Source organism: Cyprinus carpio, chromosome B20 (genome assembly GCF_018340385.1).
Source record: "Cyprinus carpio isolate SPL01 chromosome B20, ASM1834038v1, whole genome shotgun sequence".
NCBI lineage: Eukaryota > Metazoa > Chordata > Actinopteri > Cypriniformes > Cyprinidae > Cyprinus > Cyprinus carpio.
The window spans coordinates 398,394-415,156 of NC_056616.1; the positions used below are offsets into that span (position 1 = coordinate 398,394).

The following is a 16,763-nucleotide window of genomic DNA, read 5'->3' on the forward strand; positions in this document are numbered from 1 at the left end:
GCATGCATGGATGTGCATACAAATACACAGAATCCATAACTAAAAACATGTTTTTTAAAGGTTGGTGGTTTTGATGGTTGCAGTCGTTTGAGTGCAGAAACCTACAACCCACTAACCAACGTTTGGTGTGATATTGCATCTATGTACAAGCCACGCAGCAACTTTGGCATTGAAGTGAGATGTGGACAATTAATCTGCATCTACTGAAACTTTGAAATAACATTATAATAATGCTTGGGTAATTATGAATATAGGGAAACTGTAGCAAGCAGAAAGTTGCATCTCAAAAACTCTAGAAGGCTTCATGGAAATGCCAAAATGAATAAAAAATATCCCAAAATGTTTTACAACAAAAAAACATACACAAAATCCCCTTTACTACCTTCTTCAAAATCCCGGTGGTTGATGATCAGTTGTTTGCTGTCGGGGGGGTTTGATGGAGTCAGCACAACTTCTGATGTGGAGCGCTTCGATGAGAAGACAAATGAATGCCCCAAAAAGTAAATGAACACTTAATATCACTCACTAAAAGTTGAGTTCTCAGCATGTGTTTTCCGCTGTCTGCACAGGTTTCATGTCAGTGGAATGGGTGTTTCCCGCAGCGCTCTGAGTTGTTGTGGAGTGTCAGGATTACTAAACACTGCACAGTGTGCTGCCCAATGAGATGCAGTCCAGACACAAGAGTCCTCTGACAGGGAATGAGCTGTTTCTCACATCCTCACGTCACCTGTGATGTGTAACATTACTGTAATAAAAGGTTGTATTCTAAATGTTAAACTTCTTCTCAGTTGTGTTTTGTTCATCAAACTGTAGGCTCATACCCTGAATCCCTGTTGTTGTCCCATGAGGACTGCTCCTGCATTATTGTATTGTACGTTTCTAAATGACACCGTAATCTACATTTCAACAATCTGAAAGTGCCACATTTGTATGATAGAAATGTCAGTAAATGAGTAAAAATAGTACATCTAATATTGGGAATTGTGCTTAAACCTCCCCTCCAACAAGATGAGAGGAGAAGTGCTGAAATAAAACTCCACCCTCTATTCAATATTCCCTTTCAGATGGAAATATATTAATATACTGAAATAAAGTCAGCCGCAACTTCTGGCTCTTAAGTCGGATCAGTCAGAAGAGATATAGCAACTAACTGAAGAACAGTCTGTAATTTTACAGCATTGGGCAAAATTTGCCGGTGTCCTTACATGTCACATGGGTGAATTATAGTTCTCATTTGTTAGCAACATACTTTTTTGATAATTTTTGTCAGTGGCAAAATATAATATTGATTTTTAATGTCTTATTTCTTACAATTTTGAGTTATATTCCAAATTAAATGATTATTACAGTAAATAATAAATAGCAAAATAAACTGTCATACTGTATTGTTAGAAATGTTGTTAGGAATGTGAGAATTCAATGAAATGTGTGATTTCTGCTAAATTGGTGAATTCTTTAAAATGTTTAAGTATGATTGGGTTTGGCTTGCACTGAGATTATTTAGCCTTGAAAAAAAATAAATAAATAAAATTATATAAATATATATTGTCCATTTCAGAAAGCTGCTAGACAGGTAAGGTCATAATTGTATAATGTATATGATGTCACTGCTCCCATTCAAAATGGGAACAGAGACTTTGAGATGGACTCTGATACAAATGATAAAAAGTAGTATAATGATGCCTGTGAACTGGAAAAGGAAAATGACCACCCATTTATGTTGGCTCATCTGATGATTATGTGAACATCATGCCAACAAAACCAGGCCATTCAAGAACACAGACCATGCGTCGTAAAAGAGGTATAGCTGTTTGAAAGAAGGATTTGATATGTCTCAACATTAATTTCTCTGCTGCGGTCTAGATTTAAACTCCTGGCCAGAGGAGAAAGACATTATTTCGACACATTATTTCCCCGTTTAATACTGTAAAGCTGCTTTGACACAATATGCATTGTAAAAAGCGCTATATAAATAAAGATGACTTGACTAAAGATGCAGTCTCACATCATACACCACTGGAGTACTTCTGAAAGTTTGTTTCAGAAGATATGATCAGGGCTCTGACATCTAACACCAATGACTACAGTTTTCAAAAGAAAGGAGCATTTATAAAATCATTATGAGACTATGGGAATTGTACATGACTATGAAGAGAGAAGAAATATCAAAAACTGTGAATGAGTTCAGACACTGATTTCCAGCACCTCAGACGAGCCGTCAGCGTCCTCCTGAACTCCATATAAATGCAGCGGTGGCTGGCTGAATCCTCCAGGAATGAACTGGGATGTAGAATGCGGTGTCACTCCTGTTGATAAACTAACTGTGTGTGAACAGAACCAGATGAAACACTCCGAAGAGGAGTAACACCGCATTCTGCGGTGTGAATGTGAACCTGGACAAATATCAGTGAACCCATAGTGATATTCTGAAGCATGTCGATTCTTTTGTCGGCCAGTGGTTCTCAACCTTTCTCAATCTACAGCCTCAGTTGACCATCACAGTATTCTAAAGACTGTGTTCTTTGAAAAAAATAAATAAATAAATTGTTATTGAGGCAGAAAAGCATTTTAATTTAGATTGATTTAATTTTTTTTTTTTTTACATCATCCCATGCCCCCTTGAAAGTTAGTGGAGGCCCCTGAGTGGACTCTGGGCCCCTGTGTGAGAACCACTGGACTAGCCTTGTGTTTTAAATCACACAAAATAAAGTAGGTTTATCCTATTAAGTGACTTAAAATAACACAACAGACACGTTTCAAGTATCTTCACGCAGCCGTTTTTCATTATTAATGTCTCATGTCTTTCCATCACCTTAGTAAATACAGGAATATAGAAAAGCATCACACGTAAACAGCCGGCTTCAAATATCTGAGGATTCGTTGAAACCATACACATGATTTCTCAAAAATGTTTAAACGAGAAGTTGAAGGGAGTGAGATAAATGCTGTGAAAGTTCAGGAATTCTCTTTCATCAGGAAAGAAGCACGTTTGACCAACAAGATAAAAAATATATAACTTTTAAAATTCATCACACATATAAACAGTGTTGCACATGAAGATATTCACAGAGTCTTTATGCTGCTCTTCAGGGAAACTGCTGGCATGGCACTTTGCTACAATTTCCTCTGTCTATGTGCTTCAGTTCCCAAACCAGCTTTGGAAAACCGCAGTAGTACAAGAGTTTATCCCCCATTCATTCCAACCTGTCCGATTCAGACACTAATAAGACATAAAGATGACACACACACACACACACACACACGTCTCACACCAATGAGTCAGCACAGCAGACTGGGGGGGATTCACTAGGAATGAATTACAACCACCGGCACGTCGCCTGCGCAGGTTTAGGATTTGTGCAGATCAAGTAAAGGCCGTGACACACCAAATCAACGTCAAAGAACTAGTGGTGACTAAAGCTGGCTGTCGTGTTGGTCTGGGCTAAAATATTGGGCTTGAACACACTGCAAAGACTATAGCCAATGGCCAACTAGCAGGTACAGTCTGTGTTTGCGTGAGGAAATAACTGTACCAGCAGGAATCAATGGAATATATTTGTCATTCAAAAAGGGAAACCGAAACTAGGACTGGCTACAAACCATTCTTTGCTTGCTTTGATCACTTTCTGTTTTTTTTTCTTGGCTACTCTCTTTTCACCAAGCTGAACAGCCAACCAGAGTTCTGTCTCTCACTGACGGCACCAATGCGGACGGACACCAGTTCAACGCACTACAAAAACTAAGCTGACTGACAAAGGCCCAATGTTGGTGTGTCAGGACCTTAAAGCTCCAAGTAAACCGTACTTCTTATTGTATGCGTATGGTAGCATATCCGTACAGTTGAATGCATAGCCTTTCAAAGTATACTCTATTTGATGTTGTGCGTGAAATGGGGGCGGTCGACATGTGTTTTCCCCAGAAATTATGGATGATAACGAATATTTTTTGAACTCTTTTAAACCAAATCTGTGATAATCTCATACCCTCTCGCTCACAAGTGCTTGTCAATGTGAGCGTCTCTTTGTTGCTGCAGACTTTTTGTTCAGTTTATTTCGTTTCGTTGTCTACAGTGAAACAATGGCCCGAGACAGTGTTGCCACCTTGTGGAACAACTGATTACTGCAAAACAAATCGGATGGTGCATGTACAGTGCATGTAATGAAATTTGGCTTCCCGCACTGTATGCCGACCCTCACATGTGTATAAAAACCATAGTATATTTTGGGTTTAAGGCGCAAGCTACAATGAGACTACTTTAACTTTGCTAAAAACCAAGTGTCAATAGAAAGATTTGACAGGTTTAGAAGTGGTGCAACCATTTTGTGAATTCACCCCCTGAATGGTGCGTCTGTTCTGGATATGCAAGACGAATAGCAATAATAAGAAACATATTCAGAGTCATGAATGATGGGGTTTATATTGTCTTTCTTCTCGTACATCCCGGCCCCTAAACAGTACTCTCCATAACCCACTCAGAGCTCTCGATGGTGCCTTTGCTCCCGCAGCTGTCCCTGTCCTCGTCGCACTGCAGCAGCATGCCGTTCACCGACAGGCTGCGTTTAGTCCAGAGGCTGCTGATCCTGCACGGGTACGAGCACAGCTGCTGCGCTGTGGACACTGTGAAGTTGCCCATGTCGAACGAGTGGCTCCTCTTGGGTTTGGAGTCCATAGGCACCATGAGCAGCTTGCTAAGCCGCGAGTCCAGCGTCCGGCCCAACAGAGGCTCCTTGTCAGTCGGGCCCACTGGGGCCGAAGCAGCAGCCGAACTTACTGGGCACTCAGGCGGTCGTGGCTCCTTGGTCTGGCCCCGAAGCTCCAGCGACGTTAAGGCCCCTAGAAGCTGGTCTAAGTTGGTGCGGGGTTTGGGAGGCGCGCACTTCCAGATGCTGGCGAGGGCACTGTTGGGGCTGTAGGATGTGGGATCTGCTGAAGAGGAGGAGGAAGAGGACATGCTGTTCTGGAGCGAGCCACACTTGAATTCGACAGATTCATCCTGCATGCTGACTTTGGGCACCAGCAGAGGCAGTCCGTCCTGCCCCGGTCTCCCTCCATTGGTCTGAGAGTACGTCTCACTGACGTTGCTCAGCTTGCTGGCGGGGGTTTCACCGCCCCCTCTGCCATCCCCTGCCTTGTAGCGCACCATCAGGATGACGATAAACACCAGCAGTGTGGCCACGATCACGCCGCCCACCACCAGGATCATGGTGCCGCCCAGCAGCTGCCCATGCAAAGACTGGCACTGCGGGTACTCGTTGCGGGTGTAGAATTGCATGCAGCCCACCACGTTAGTGGCAGTGAGCGTGGTGGCCGAGTCGTCCCAGGCGGCCAGCACACACAGGTCATACAGAGTCCCAGAGACCAGGTTGGTGATGTGGAAGGCCTTACTGGAGGGAGGAATCATCCTGCAAACACACAACCACAAACTCATCAAACACAGTTCACATCAACTCAATATCGACACTGTGAAAGCTGAAAAAGTGAAATAGGAAAAGTATGTTGGTGTGCCTGTGGCTCAGTGGTAGAGCATTGCAGCCCAAAAATTTGCAGCACAAAGGTTGTGGGGTCGATTCCCAGGGGAACACATGTTAGGTAAAAAAAAATGTTAGCCTGAATGCACTGTAAGTCACGTCTGCTAAATGCATAAATGTATGTTCTATTAACAAATGCGTAATATATTTCACTTACACAACAGTTCAAGTAACTAAAAAAAGAACTGTAGGGGATACTGGATCATTTATTTTAGATTTACTCTTGAGTATAGCTACCCAAAGTTATTGACTCTGAGAGTGCATTGCAATATGAATAAATTATGCAATTGCTTTGTTGAAGGTTTTTTTTTTTGCTGTCTTGTGTCAATAGTAGCACAACAAAATAAGCAAATAAAATTGTCATTTTTTCAATTAATTGTGAAACATCATTAATTGACATGAAAAAAAAAAGTCTAGCTAATGAATTAATTAGAAGTCAGGTCACCTCCAAAATGAACCTGTCACTACCTCTCTTGGCTTTCCACTAACTGATCTTTCTATAGAGATTATACCTATTATAATTCAGTGTTTCTGCCATGTTTCAAATTGAAATAGTTTTCAACCCTGTTCTTAGAGCCCAGAACTCAAAATTACAATATTTCCAAAGCATTATTAATTTAGCAGATGCTTTTTTTATGCAGAGCAGGGAACGAGAGGAAATTCAGACAACAGCAGATGCTACAGTGCACTTTACACTTACATGTCATCTGAAATTACGAAAAACTACTTGAAATCTGACCTGATATCACAGACGTGAAGAAAAAAGAAATAAAAAAACCCACACACATGACATTTTTCCAAAACACAATGGCTGAGAATCCAATTTAAATCAGATTTTAAAAATGTGCCAGATTAGATTTCAAGCATTAGTTCACACTTGGGACATGGATGGTGTGACGTCAATAGCCCAAATGCACTATTTTTGCTCTTTCCCCATAAACTGCTGCCATCTGATGCTTAATGCACACAAAGAGGGCAATGCCTGAATGAGATTTGTTCCCTCTGATTGATGGTAGCTGGTAGTGGCCCAAAACGATGAAACATTTTAAGGAAAGACCTAGTTACTGGATTTGCCAATATTAGAGGCATGAATTACACATTAAAAATCTTTTTAAAAAATTAAGCATTTTATTTGACATCTACAATCAGTGCTGTGTATTCTGCTTTGAGTTACTGCATTCATTACTTCTGGACACACTGACATTAAAAACAACAACAACAACAAAAACTATGCATCTACACGTTATTGTTGATTTCTTCAGCATTTTCTGTTCTGATTCAGCTGGCAGCCTATTGAATGCTTATTATCCTGGTATCAACTATTTCAAACAAGAAGCTACAAACTAGACCAGATTATACGCTAGTAGTCAAACGTCCAAAAGTGTTCTTAGCCGTCCACTAAACATGACTGGACGGCTCTTATTTTTATGTGAACTTCACTTGAGTTCTTCCCTGCTGAGCTGACAGCCAACAGTAATTGGCTTTATTTCTTCTACCCATCTGTGCTGCTGCCACGAGCAGATGTGCTATCCTATATCTTATATCACAGACGTATATTAATAAAGAAACCATCTTAAGCCATAGTGCAAGAGTGTAAAAACAGTGTAAGAATGCGGTAAGTGTTTTTTAGGAGTCTGCGTGTCTGAGGCCCGCAGTAGTCAGTATGTACAGCACTAGAGACGTGTGTACAGGGTGACATCCTTTAATACACCCATATAACATCTGCTGTTACTTTAACCAGGATCCTCCATAATAGATAAAAGTACTAGCTTCAGGATGCCAGAGTTATTCTTCATTTAAATCTAGCTATATTTCATTTCTGTATAGATTTGTTTTAGGTTTCAACAGAAGGCCGTGTGAACCCCTCGACACTCAAACATCACTCACGTGTGCCTCATGGCTGCTTTTAGGAGTCTTTGTTGGAGCCGGATCACTCTGCTTGGGTTTGTTGTTGATGTTGTCTCATATTCTGCCATCTCTAATGCTAATCAGTTTTAGGCTGTCGGCATGCACAGGTTAATTGTGTTTAATTAGAACAGAAACACAAATAACGGGCAGCAGAATGAATGGTGATGCTCTTCTCAGATTTCCTGTAAACAATCAGCATGAGTTCATTAAATAAAGCCCCTCATCCGGGCTCTCCTCCTTTCAGCTCACCTTCTTCTCATCCTCTCTACTTCTTCGTCTTCTTCTTCTTTACTCTGACAGCTTAAAAAGAGCTCTGGTTTCAAAGACTTATCTACCTCTCCTTGATTTTTTAATTAAAACTAACACATTACAACATTTTCTTTTTGTTATTTGAAGGCCACATTAAAACATTTTTTTCCATTGTGCTTTCATCATTAATTTTGGCTAAATTTGTTACATATTTAGATTTGCTTGTTTTGCTCTTGTTTCAGATCTAGATGTCCAGACGCCTTATGCAAAGAAAATATATTTCCTTATATACTGTATGAATGATCAATATATTAACTTATACATATAAATATATTATATAAAATACACAGAATTATATATCATTCATATACTGAAAGTAGACTGAGTTTTTCAATAAAGCTATTACATGAAACATGCAGTGCAGTTTTTGACTTCATTGCTATATAGTTTTTACATGTATTGATATATACCCATACATGGTCCATGCAAATATTGCAGTATACTAAAAAATATAAACTCCTGTTTGCCATACATGGAAATATTTCAGCATTACATGGAATATAGGGAAATATTTCCATGTATTCTTGTTTTGTAATAGTATATATTATAAGCATACATCTCTTTTCTATATAAGCAGTGTCACACCAGTAGCCCTGCCCACACCAAAAACTCACTGGACCAAACGTCACTAACGTCCAGTGTTGACAAATCCTTCCACGAAGAAAACCTTAGATGCCATCTTAGATCATCAAAACACAAGGTGTGTGCTCTCAGTTTCACGCTCTTACGAGTTTGAGAGAGCATGCAGACAGAGGGATCTCAGTCTCACCTTTCTGGCAGGCTGTGATTTCATTGTGTTTTTACTTTGAGCAATGATAGAAATATTGCTTGTGCTAGAAATCTTGTCGCGTTGCGGCTGGTTATGACAGCATAATCTTGGCCACAGTGAGAGTTTATTTACTCATTATGCCATTCAAAACATTTCCCAGAGCAGCTCACTGAACCATTATGAAGAAACAAGTCAATAATTTATCTCTCACACTGGCACAACTCCAAAGATGCCACACTGAATTACTGCCAATGAGCTGAGTCAAGCAGTTTTTCAAATATTAATGGGTGAATGGCTTAACTGACATGAAGACATTAGATTTTCCTTCTGTCTGTTTTCCCCCTCTAATACTGCACTGTAGCAGCTGCTGTAATATACTTTTACCTAATCAAAGAGCAGAGGATTGACATTTTATCTTCCCATGGAGTCTCAGAATACACTTACATTGTGAAGACAGCAAATAATCAAGCAGACAAGCAGGACAAACCCCTGGAGACAGCTACAGTTTACAAATGTATGCTATAGAAACAGTTCGGAATACCGCTTGCTGCCTAAACAACAAAACACTTGACAGAACTGAGAGTCTTTTCTAAAGAAAGATCCCCCCACCAAAATCTCCCCGGTAAACTCTCTACTCCGATCAAACCAAAAAGCACTTGGATCCCTATAGTTTGCTAAATTGCGACACATCTTTCTCTGGGATCAGTATTTCAGTCATAGCCCTGGAAATGTGAAAGAAGCCACTCTGCTTCGTACCTGTAGATAAGCACTTCATCATCTGAGCAGTTGTACTGTAGTTGGTACATTTTCACTTTGGGAGCGGTCTTGCTGACGGACCAACTGACCAAGGCAGACACGGCGGTCACCTCAGACACAGCCACTTCTTTCTCTAGCTGGCCTTTGGGAGTGCCTTTACCGGTCCTGGAGCTGCCGGTAATGTCCGACAGGCGGGACTTGGGTTGCAACGCCTGACCTGTGCCATTGCTTATGTGGGGCAGCTGGATAATTGACAGCTCCACTGAAGCAGTTGATTCACCAGCCAGGTTGGCTGCAATGCAAGTGAAGGTCCCGTAGTCCTTGGAAGTGGTGATCAGGATCTCCAGGGTCCCGTTGCGGTTCACCACAGTGCGAGAGGAGTTCCCGAGCAGTCGATCGTCAGGGGTCACCCAGTGTATGGTTGGGGTGGGATCTCCAATGGCTTCACACCGTAGACTGGCGGTCTGCCCCTCCAGAACCAGCATGCGGTGGGTGTGCTGAGTAATCAGAGGCTGCTCACACAAAAACTCATCCTCCCGAACATTCCAGAAGTAGCGGCCCTTCAAGCCAGGAGGTGAGGCACAAGTCTCCAGATCATCATCTCGCTCCAGACGCCGGAACCAAAGCAACTCGCAGTTGCAGTGAAGCGGGTTTCCTCCTATGCTGAGTGAGAGCTGAGGGGCGAACGGTGTGGTGATTGCCTCAGAATCCTGTGCTCGGGCAAAGATGGGATCCGGCGGAAGCTTCTGGAGCCGATTGGAGGTCAGGTCCAAGCGGGCCAGCCTCTCCAGATCCACAAAGGTCCCCTCAGGGATGTAGTCCAGCAAATTGTGGTCCAGACTCAGCTGGTGCAGGTTGATCATCTGCCGGACTGAATGCCAGGGCAGAGCCTGAAGGTTGTTGTAGGACAAGTCCAGATCCTCCAGCGATGCCACCAGGTCTTCAAACGCCTTCTCGGAGATGCGACCCAGCTGGTTGTTATTGAGGATGAGATGCTGCAGACTGACCAGCCCTCGCAGGTCATTGGGGCCCAACTCCACCAAACGGTTGTTATCCATATGTAGAGAACGGAGGGTCTCCAGGTCCCCGAAGGAAAAGGGCTGAATGTAGCTTATTGTGTTGCGGGAGAGCGTAAGGTCCACCAAGTCTGTCATGTTGGCAAAGTCCTGTTGTGTGATTTGCAGGATATAGTTTCCCCCCAACCGGAGCTCCACAGTGCTGCGATCTATATCAGGTGGCACGAAGAGCAGGCCTTTGGCCGGGCACAGGGTCCCCAGTGACTCAGAGAGGTTCTGGCACGTGCAGTATTTGGGGCACGCATGGGCCATCATTGCAGCCATTCCCAGGACCAGCATCTGACAGAGCACAGGGTCCATGGTAGATTCACACTAAGGGACCTGGAGGACAAGAATGCATAAGGAATAATCAGTATCGACATTATTCAAGTGGAGAATCATTTATGATTTCAATCAGTGTAACTGTGACTCATGTTCAGAAGCAACAGATGACCTGTGTGTGTTGTATCTTTCTAGTGTCACTCAATTACTACAGGTGCACAGTTCATAACCAATCTCGTGCATATGAAGTACTTATTCATAATGTGTGTAACAAGTGTGCATGATGCTTGCACTGCCAAGAATCAGATCAGCTCAGAGCTATGAATGTGACAGCCCTGTTAAAAAAAACAAAACAAAAAAAAAAAACAGCATATGCTGGTTAGGTATGTTTTGAAGCATGGCAGCTGGTTTGAGCTGGTTTAGGTTGGTTCTGAGCTGGTTATAAGCTGGTTTGAGCTGGTCCTTAGTTGGTCCTGAGCTGGTTATAAGCTGGTTTGAGCTGGTTTAAACTGGTCCTTAGTTGGTCCTGAGCTGGTTATAAGCTGGTTTGAGCTGGTTTAAACTGGTCCTTAGTTGGTCCTGAGCTGGTTTAAGCTGGTCATGTGCTGGTCCTAAGCAACTAGCTCCTGCTCAGGACCAGCTTAAACCAGATCAAACCATCTTATAACCAGCTAAAACCAGATCAAACCAGCTTATAACCAGCTCAGGACCAGCTTAAACCAGCTCAGGACCAACTATCGAACAGCTTAAACCAGCTCAAACCAGCTGCCATTATACCTAGTTTTTTTCAACATGGAGTACGGCCTGTTTCAAACGTCTTGAGTTGAAGGCATGCACAGAGTGCAGGTCTGTGGCTTCAGCAGCAGGTTAATGTTGTGCTTTCAACCGACATCACTTCTGTCAAGTTCCATGATTTTATACAGAAAATAAACGGATTTCTGGAAAACCACACTCAATCGCTCCAAGGCCATGAATGATAAAATGGTTGTCAGGAGTGAGCTACTAGAAATCATTTCAAACTTGACTATCATGAAGTCTAATTTATATGAGGAGGAGTGTAACATTTACATCTAAATGATAATTAATCTACACAGATCCCAAGGCCAAAGTGCAGCTATAAATCATCTTAATTAACAGAAAGGTTTGTGTCAATGGGTGTGGAGCATGTAGTCCTTGTTCAAACTATGTGTGAATACTTCACTTGAGTATTGTATGCTGCTTCATTAAAGCCTACATAGTGCATAGTCAGGGTGTTTTCTGCTGAGTTGCACGTGATGCTCTCAAAAATAGGCTCAGCGCCAGAGCTCTGCTTTCGGTGCTGCAGCATGCAGGCCATGACAGATGCAGGATGTGTAAAGAAACTGACTTTATCCTAAAGGCAACATCAACTACAAGATACATTTGTTGTTAAAAAAAAATAAAATAAAAGATCTTCCTCCACAGTCTTCAAGTCTTCCATCACAGGACTGTGACCCAACACACCCACACAGCAGAATAAATCATGGTGGGGTCAAAGCCAAGGCCTCACCAGGTGCTTACAACCGGTTAGACAGTCACACAGGCAGTAATTTTAGTGTGAGATATTCATCTTAACTCTTTAATTTCAGAACGTGTGTTCAGAATAGGTTAATGTTACAAACAGTCAGACATTTGATTTTATTTGTGGCAAAAAATCTCATTTGTAAATTGCTTTGGATAAAAGTGTCTGCTAAATAACTAAATGTAAATGTAAAAAATAAAAGGCATGAAAATGAGCTTTACTAAAAACTAGTGCTGTCAATCGATTAAAAAATTTAAGTATTTAATTATACTTTTAGATTGCAATAATTTCACATGCAATCTTCAAATGAATTTAGAAACAACATAAAGACAGTATATTTTTAATATTTGTTTAGTGGCATCTTTTTTATGACTGAAGGCGAGTATCACCAAAGTCCAAAGTCTGTTCACACGGTGCCCATATTTGCAATCAAGGCCAAGTTTGCAGCTTAGACAACACCAAGGCTTATCGAAATTAATGGGGGATCCTGAAACCTCAAAAACTGCTTGCAGAACTTGCAAGTAAATTGCATATTTCAAATCAGCAACAAAATCTGAAATGAACTGCCTCATGAATATTGCTTCTTATGTTTAAATACCGTTTAAAAAGCTTATATTTCAGGCTAGATCAGCCAACGCGCTTGTGACTAAGCATTGGCTGATCTTGCCTCAGGTCCTCTATGGGAACCGGAGCTTCTAAAGGCTGCTACAGTGACGCAATGACTTAAATGATCAGCGATTGGCTCTTTAATTTAGAAGGAGGGACTATTCTGTCATATTGCACATTGCAGTTTTTCCCATTCATAAGTATTGGATTGAACCGTCTTTGTATTTCTATAGTCTTTGGTATCACTGATACCAGTACTACTGATGTCTCTTTGAAGTTGTTCTTTATTCCTAATATTTAACCATTGACTATAGCCATTCAACATTACAGTATAATTGAGAACTATCAATTTTAACTTTTATTAGACTTTAAACAAAATAACAACAACAAATTACTTATAAATGTCATATTTACCCTTGCCCTTCAGCAAGTAGGAAATATACAGATATTGAATAAAGTAATCAAACACTAAATTCTAAGTTATATAGATGAATTCTACAAAAGTTATTGATTTCCTCTTTTTTCTTTTGTTCTTTGACGAACAGACATCATAGCAGCTGGTTGTTAGATTATTTGGCTGCTATTACTTTAAGAGCTGCCACTGCTGAACATGATCTGTCACGCATGCTCGTAGTTTCATTTGTGCTTTAATATGAAATGATACAGGCTACGGTGCACCGCAGTATTTGTGCGTGCGATTGAAGAGCATGCATTACGAGCACAGTAAAGTAACTAACAGGAGAGGAAAGTTAGTTATTACTGACATATTGCCAGACAACATCTCATCTGACCGCAGTTCACTGATGTTCTACTGAAGCTCCTCTTCATCTGTACCATTTTCGCGCTCGTTTGACACATCCCTGCCGCTGAGGCAAAGTGGAGTACGCGTCTGAGAAGTCTCCCGTTTGGCGTGCTTGTAAAGATGTTCTGCATCTAAATAAATGCAATTTTTGTCAAGAAAAAAGAGACCAAAGCAGCAGTTGATAATTTTGACACCACTGCTAAAAACATTAGGGGCTTAAAGGGTTAGTTCACCCCAAAATGAAAATTCTGTCATGAATTACTCACCCTCATGTCATTCCAACCCTGTAAGACCTTCGTTCATCTTCGGAACACAATTTAAAATATTTTTGATAAAATCTGAGAGCTCTCTGACCCTCCATAGACAGCAACGCAACTGTAATGTTCTCAGACCCAGAAACGTAGTAAGGACATCAATAAAACAGTCCATGTGACATCAGTGGCTCAATTTCAATTTTGCGAAGCTACAAGAATACTTTTTGTGCACAAAGAAAACAAAAATAATGACTTTATTCAATAATTCTTCTCCCCTGAGTTACTGTCTTTCGCCATTTTGGAGAGTATTACAACTAGGGGTGTGCAGCAAAGCCAGTATTTGTATCTGTAACAATCACAAAATTATTCTTATCTGTATCTGTATTCGGATAAAACCGGAAGTAGGCGGAGCTTGAACCAGAACTTTATGGCTTTACAGCCTATCTTTTTTGTAGTTATCACTGAACAAATATGCCGTGTTTAACTAAAATAACATATATATTTTTATGATTATAACATTTATTTAAATATCTTCTAAGAGTCGGAGCCGATACCCAGGCAGTGCTCCGAGATGCAGTGTGGTTGTGCTTCGGGGAATGTGAGTTCAAGTCCCAGCTTTGGGACCTTTTGTGATCCGATAAATATCTAAATTAAAACAGTAAGGCTTCCTACTTAGGTTTGAAATATGGAAATTGATTTAAGTCATTTCCAGGAAATGCATGGAAAATGGCAACTGCTATTTTATATGAGATTATTTCTTTCATAAACTCATTTAGCTACCTCGCACATTTGTTACTGCTTTGTAATTTTAGAGGTTTATGTAAAACAACATGATTTCCTTTGGCTCACCGGTTCCTGCGCAGTTTAAAAAAGTATTTCACTTAAGTAGGCCTAATTTGCAGTTCTGGAAAAGTAGCCTATGGGGGGAAAAAGAGGACAGAGTATGGATAAATATGTGTGTTTCAACTATTTGCCCTATTCAGTGTTCTAAAATATAAAATTTATCATTTCTAAAAAAAATTAATTCATCATACAAGTAGGAAGATTTCATGACAAACATTTAGTGATCATTTGAACATGACTGAATAAATTCAAGGGGCACATTTTCATTATGCAGAACTCTTTAAATGAGTCTTTGTTGAACTACACTAAACAAATATGCGTGTGCCACGCAAACCAGCAAAAGATAAGGAAGCAAACATTTAAGCCAAGTAGTATCTGTATTTAAGTTGATTATTAGCCTACTCTTGATAGAGAGCTGGTTTGTTTTTTGAGCGACGGAGACGCGCAGAGACGGCAACGCGGCTGTTTGATTGATAATCGCGCTGTGCTTATTCCATTCATTTGTGTATCATATTGTAGCCTATAAGGTTTAAAACATTGCTTTTTAAATATACACAAACAGTAGAATGTGTATTATGTATTGTTTTAGGTAATATTACTCTTGCCAAGCTCTGATTTCTGAGAGATGCACGGAGAGGCAACAGCAATGCGGTGTTTGATTTGCGGTCTTTTCATTCATAAAGTTTACATTAATTCACTTCACACACTCATTATTGCGTGAATTAAGAGGTTTGTGTGTAAAATTTTGCTCTGATCCCCTGGCTCACCTGTGAATCTAGCAAACACCAGACATTCAGCCGAATATTCGTGCAGAATTATTCGTTATTCGTTTTCCGTTATTCGTTTTTTAAAGCCATTATCCGTGGCTTTCCGAATAAGGTATTCAGCGTCGGGTGCACCCCTAATCAACACGCTTTACCCTAAGTGTAAACAAAGCTGATCACATCGATTACGTTCATGCATGCGCTTTTTACGTAAACAATGTTATGTTCTTGGGTACTCTCCAAAATGGCGGAAGACATAACTTGAGGTAGAAGAATTGTTAAATTATGATATTTTTGTTTTCTTTGCGCACAAAAAGTATTCATGTAGCTTTGAGCCACTCATGTCACATGGACTGTTTTACTGATGTCCTTACTACGTTTCTGGGTCTGGGAACATTTCAGTTGCGTTGCTGACTATGGAGGGTCAGAGAACTCTCAGATTCCATCAGAAATATCTTAATTTGTGTTCAGAAATGAACGAAGGTCTCACGGGTTTGGAACGACATGCGGGTGAGTAAGTAATGACAGAATTTTAATTTTTTTGAGTGAACTCACCCTTTAAGTCCTGGCCTGCAAACAAAGTCAATTAATGAACAATTTCCATGCAGTTCATGAAACACTGAGCACACAATGTGTTTCACACACTCTGTGTGACTGTAAGGTTGGGAGGGCTTGAGTATCTCTGGTAAGACCATGACATTAATGGATGGTCTAAGGGCAATGGCTTTTAGAGGACTAGTGTAAAGCCAACTGACATTACAAGTTTTTCTTTCTCTCAAGGCATATTACACATTTATTCCCCTGCGAGCTCATTAACATGCTCAGCTAGAGGTGAGCACTTGTCTGTGCACAGACACCTCATCACCTTCAGACATATGAAGGAGAGAGACAGAGACACTTTCCCTAACTAGAGTCTCGAATTAGTGAGGCTTGATACTTCAGTTAATGGGCTGGTCCTAATTGCGGTCAATAGTGCAAACTGCACAACAAATCGCATACTTAGCAAAAAGAAGATAAAAGAGAAGAAAAAGAAAACAGACTGGACAGACTATAACTGTCACAATCCCGGTTGACAATTAATAGCCACAGAAATATTTGTGAATAATTGTCTGTTTTGTTCATGTCACATTTTTAACACATCATCAGGACCATTCCCTTCTTTCCAATCCAGTCATTTTCAGTCTCTCTTGAACTGTCAAAATAAATGTAAAAAAATAATAAATGTCTCCCAGGCTTATTTTCACATGAAGGAAGACCACAGAACTTTCTTGGGGTATTTGAAAACATATAAATAAACATTTAATCTTCATCCTGTCGACAGACATGTAAACAGGTCACCTCGGCCTC

At 40.7% G+C, this 16,763-nt stretch overlaps 1 protein-coding gene across 1 annotated transcript in view; it reads right to left on the reverse strand.

The window, feature by feature from the left end:
* Positions 1-2,587: 2,587 nt before the first annotated feature.
* Positions 2,588-16,763, reverse strand: part of LOC109075711 (leucine-rich repeat and fibronectin type-III domain-containing protein 2-like) — an 86,967-nt gene continuing 72,791 nt past the window's right edge. The window contains exons 3-4 of the mRNA XM_042746504.1: positions 9,271-10,667; positions 2,588-5,402 (exon numbers count right to left, since the gene is read on the reverse strand). Of these exons, the coding sequence (XP_042602438.1) occupies positions 4,448-5,402; positions 9,271-10,646 (2,331 nt within the window). The 5' untranslated portion in view covers positions 10,647-10,667 and the 3' untranslated portion in view covers positions 2,588-4,447. The remainder of the gene's footprint in view (positions 5,403-9,270; positions 10,668-16,763) is intronic.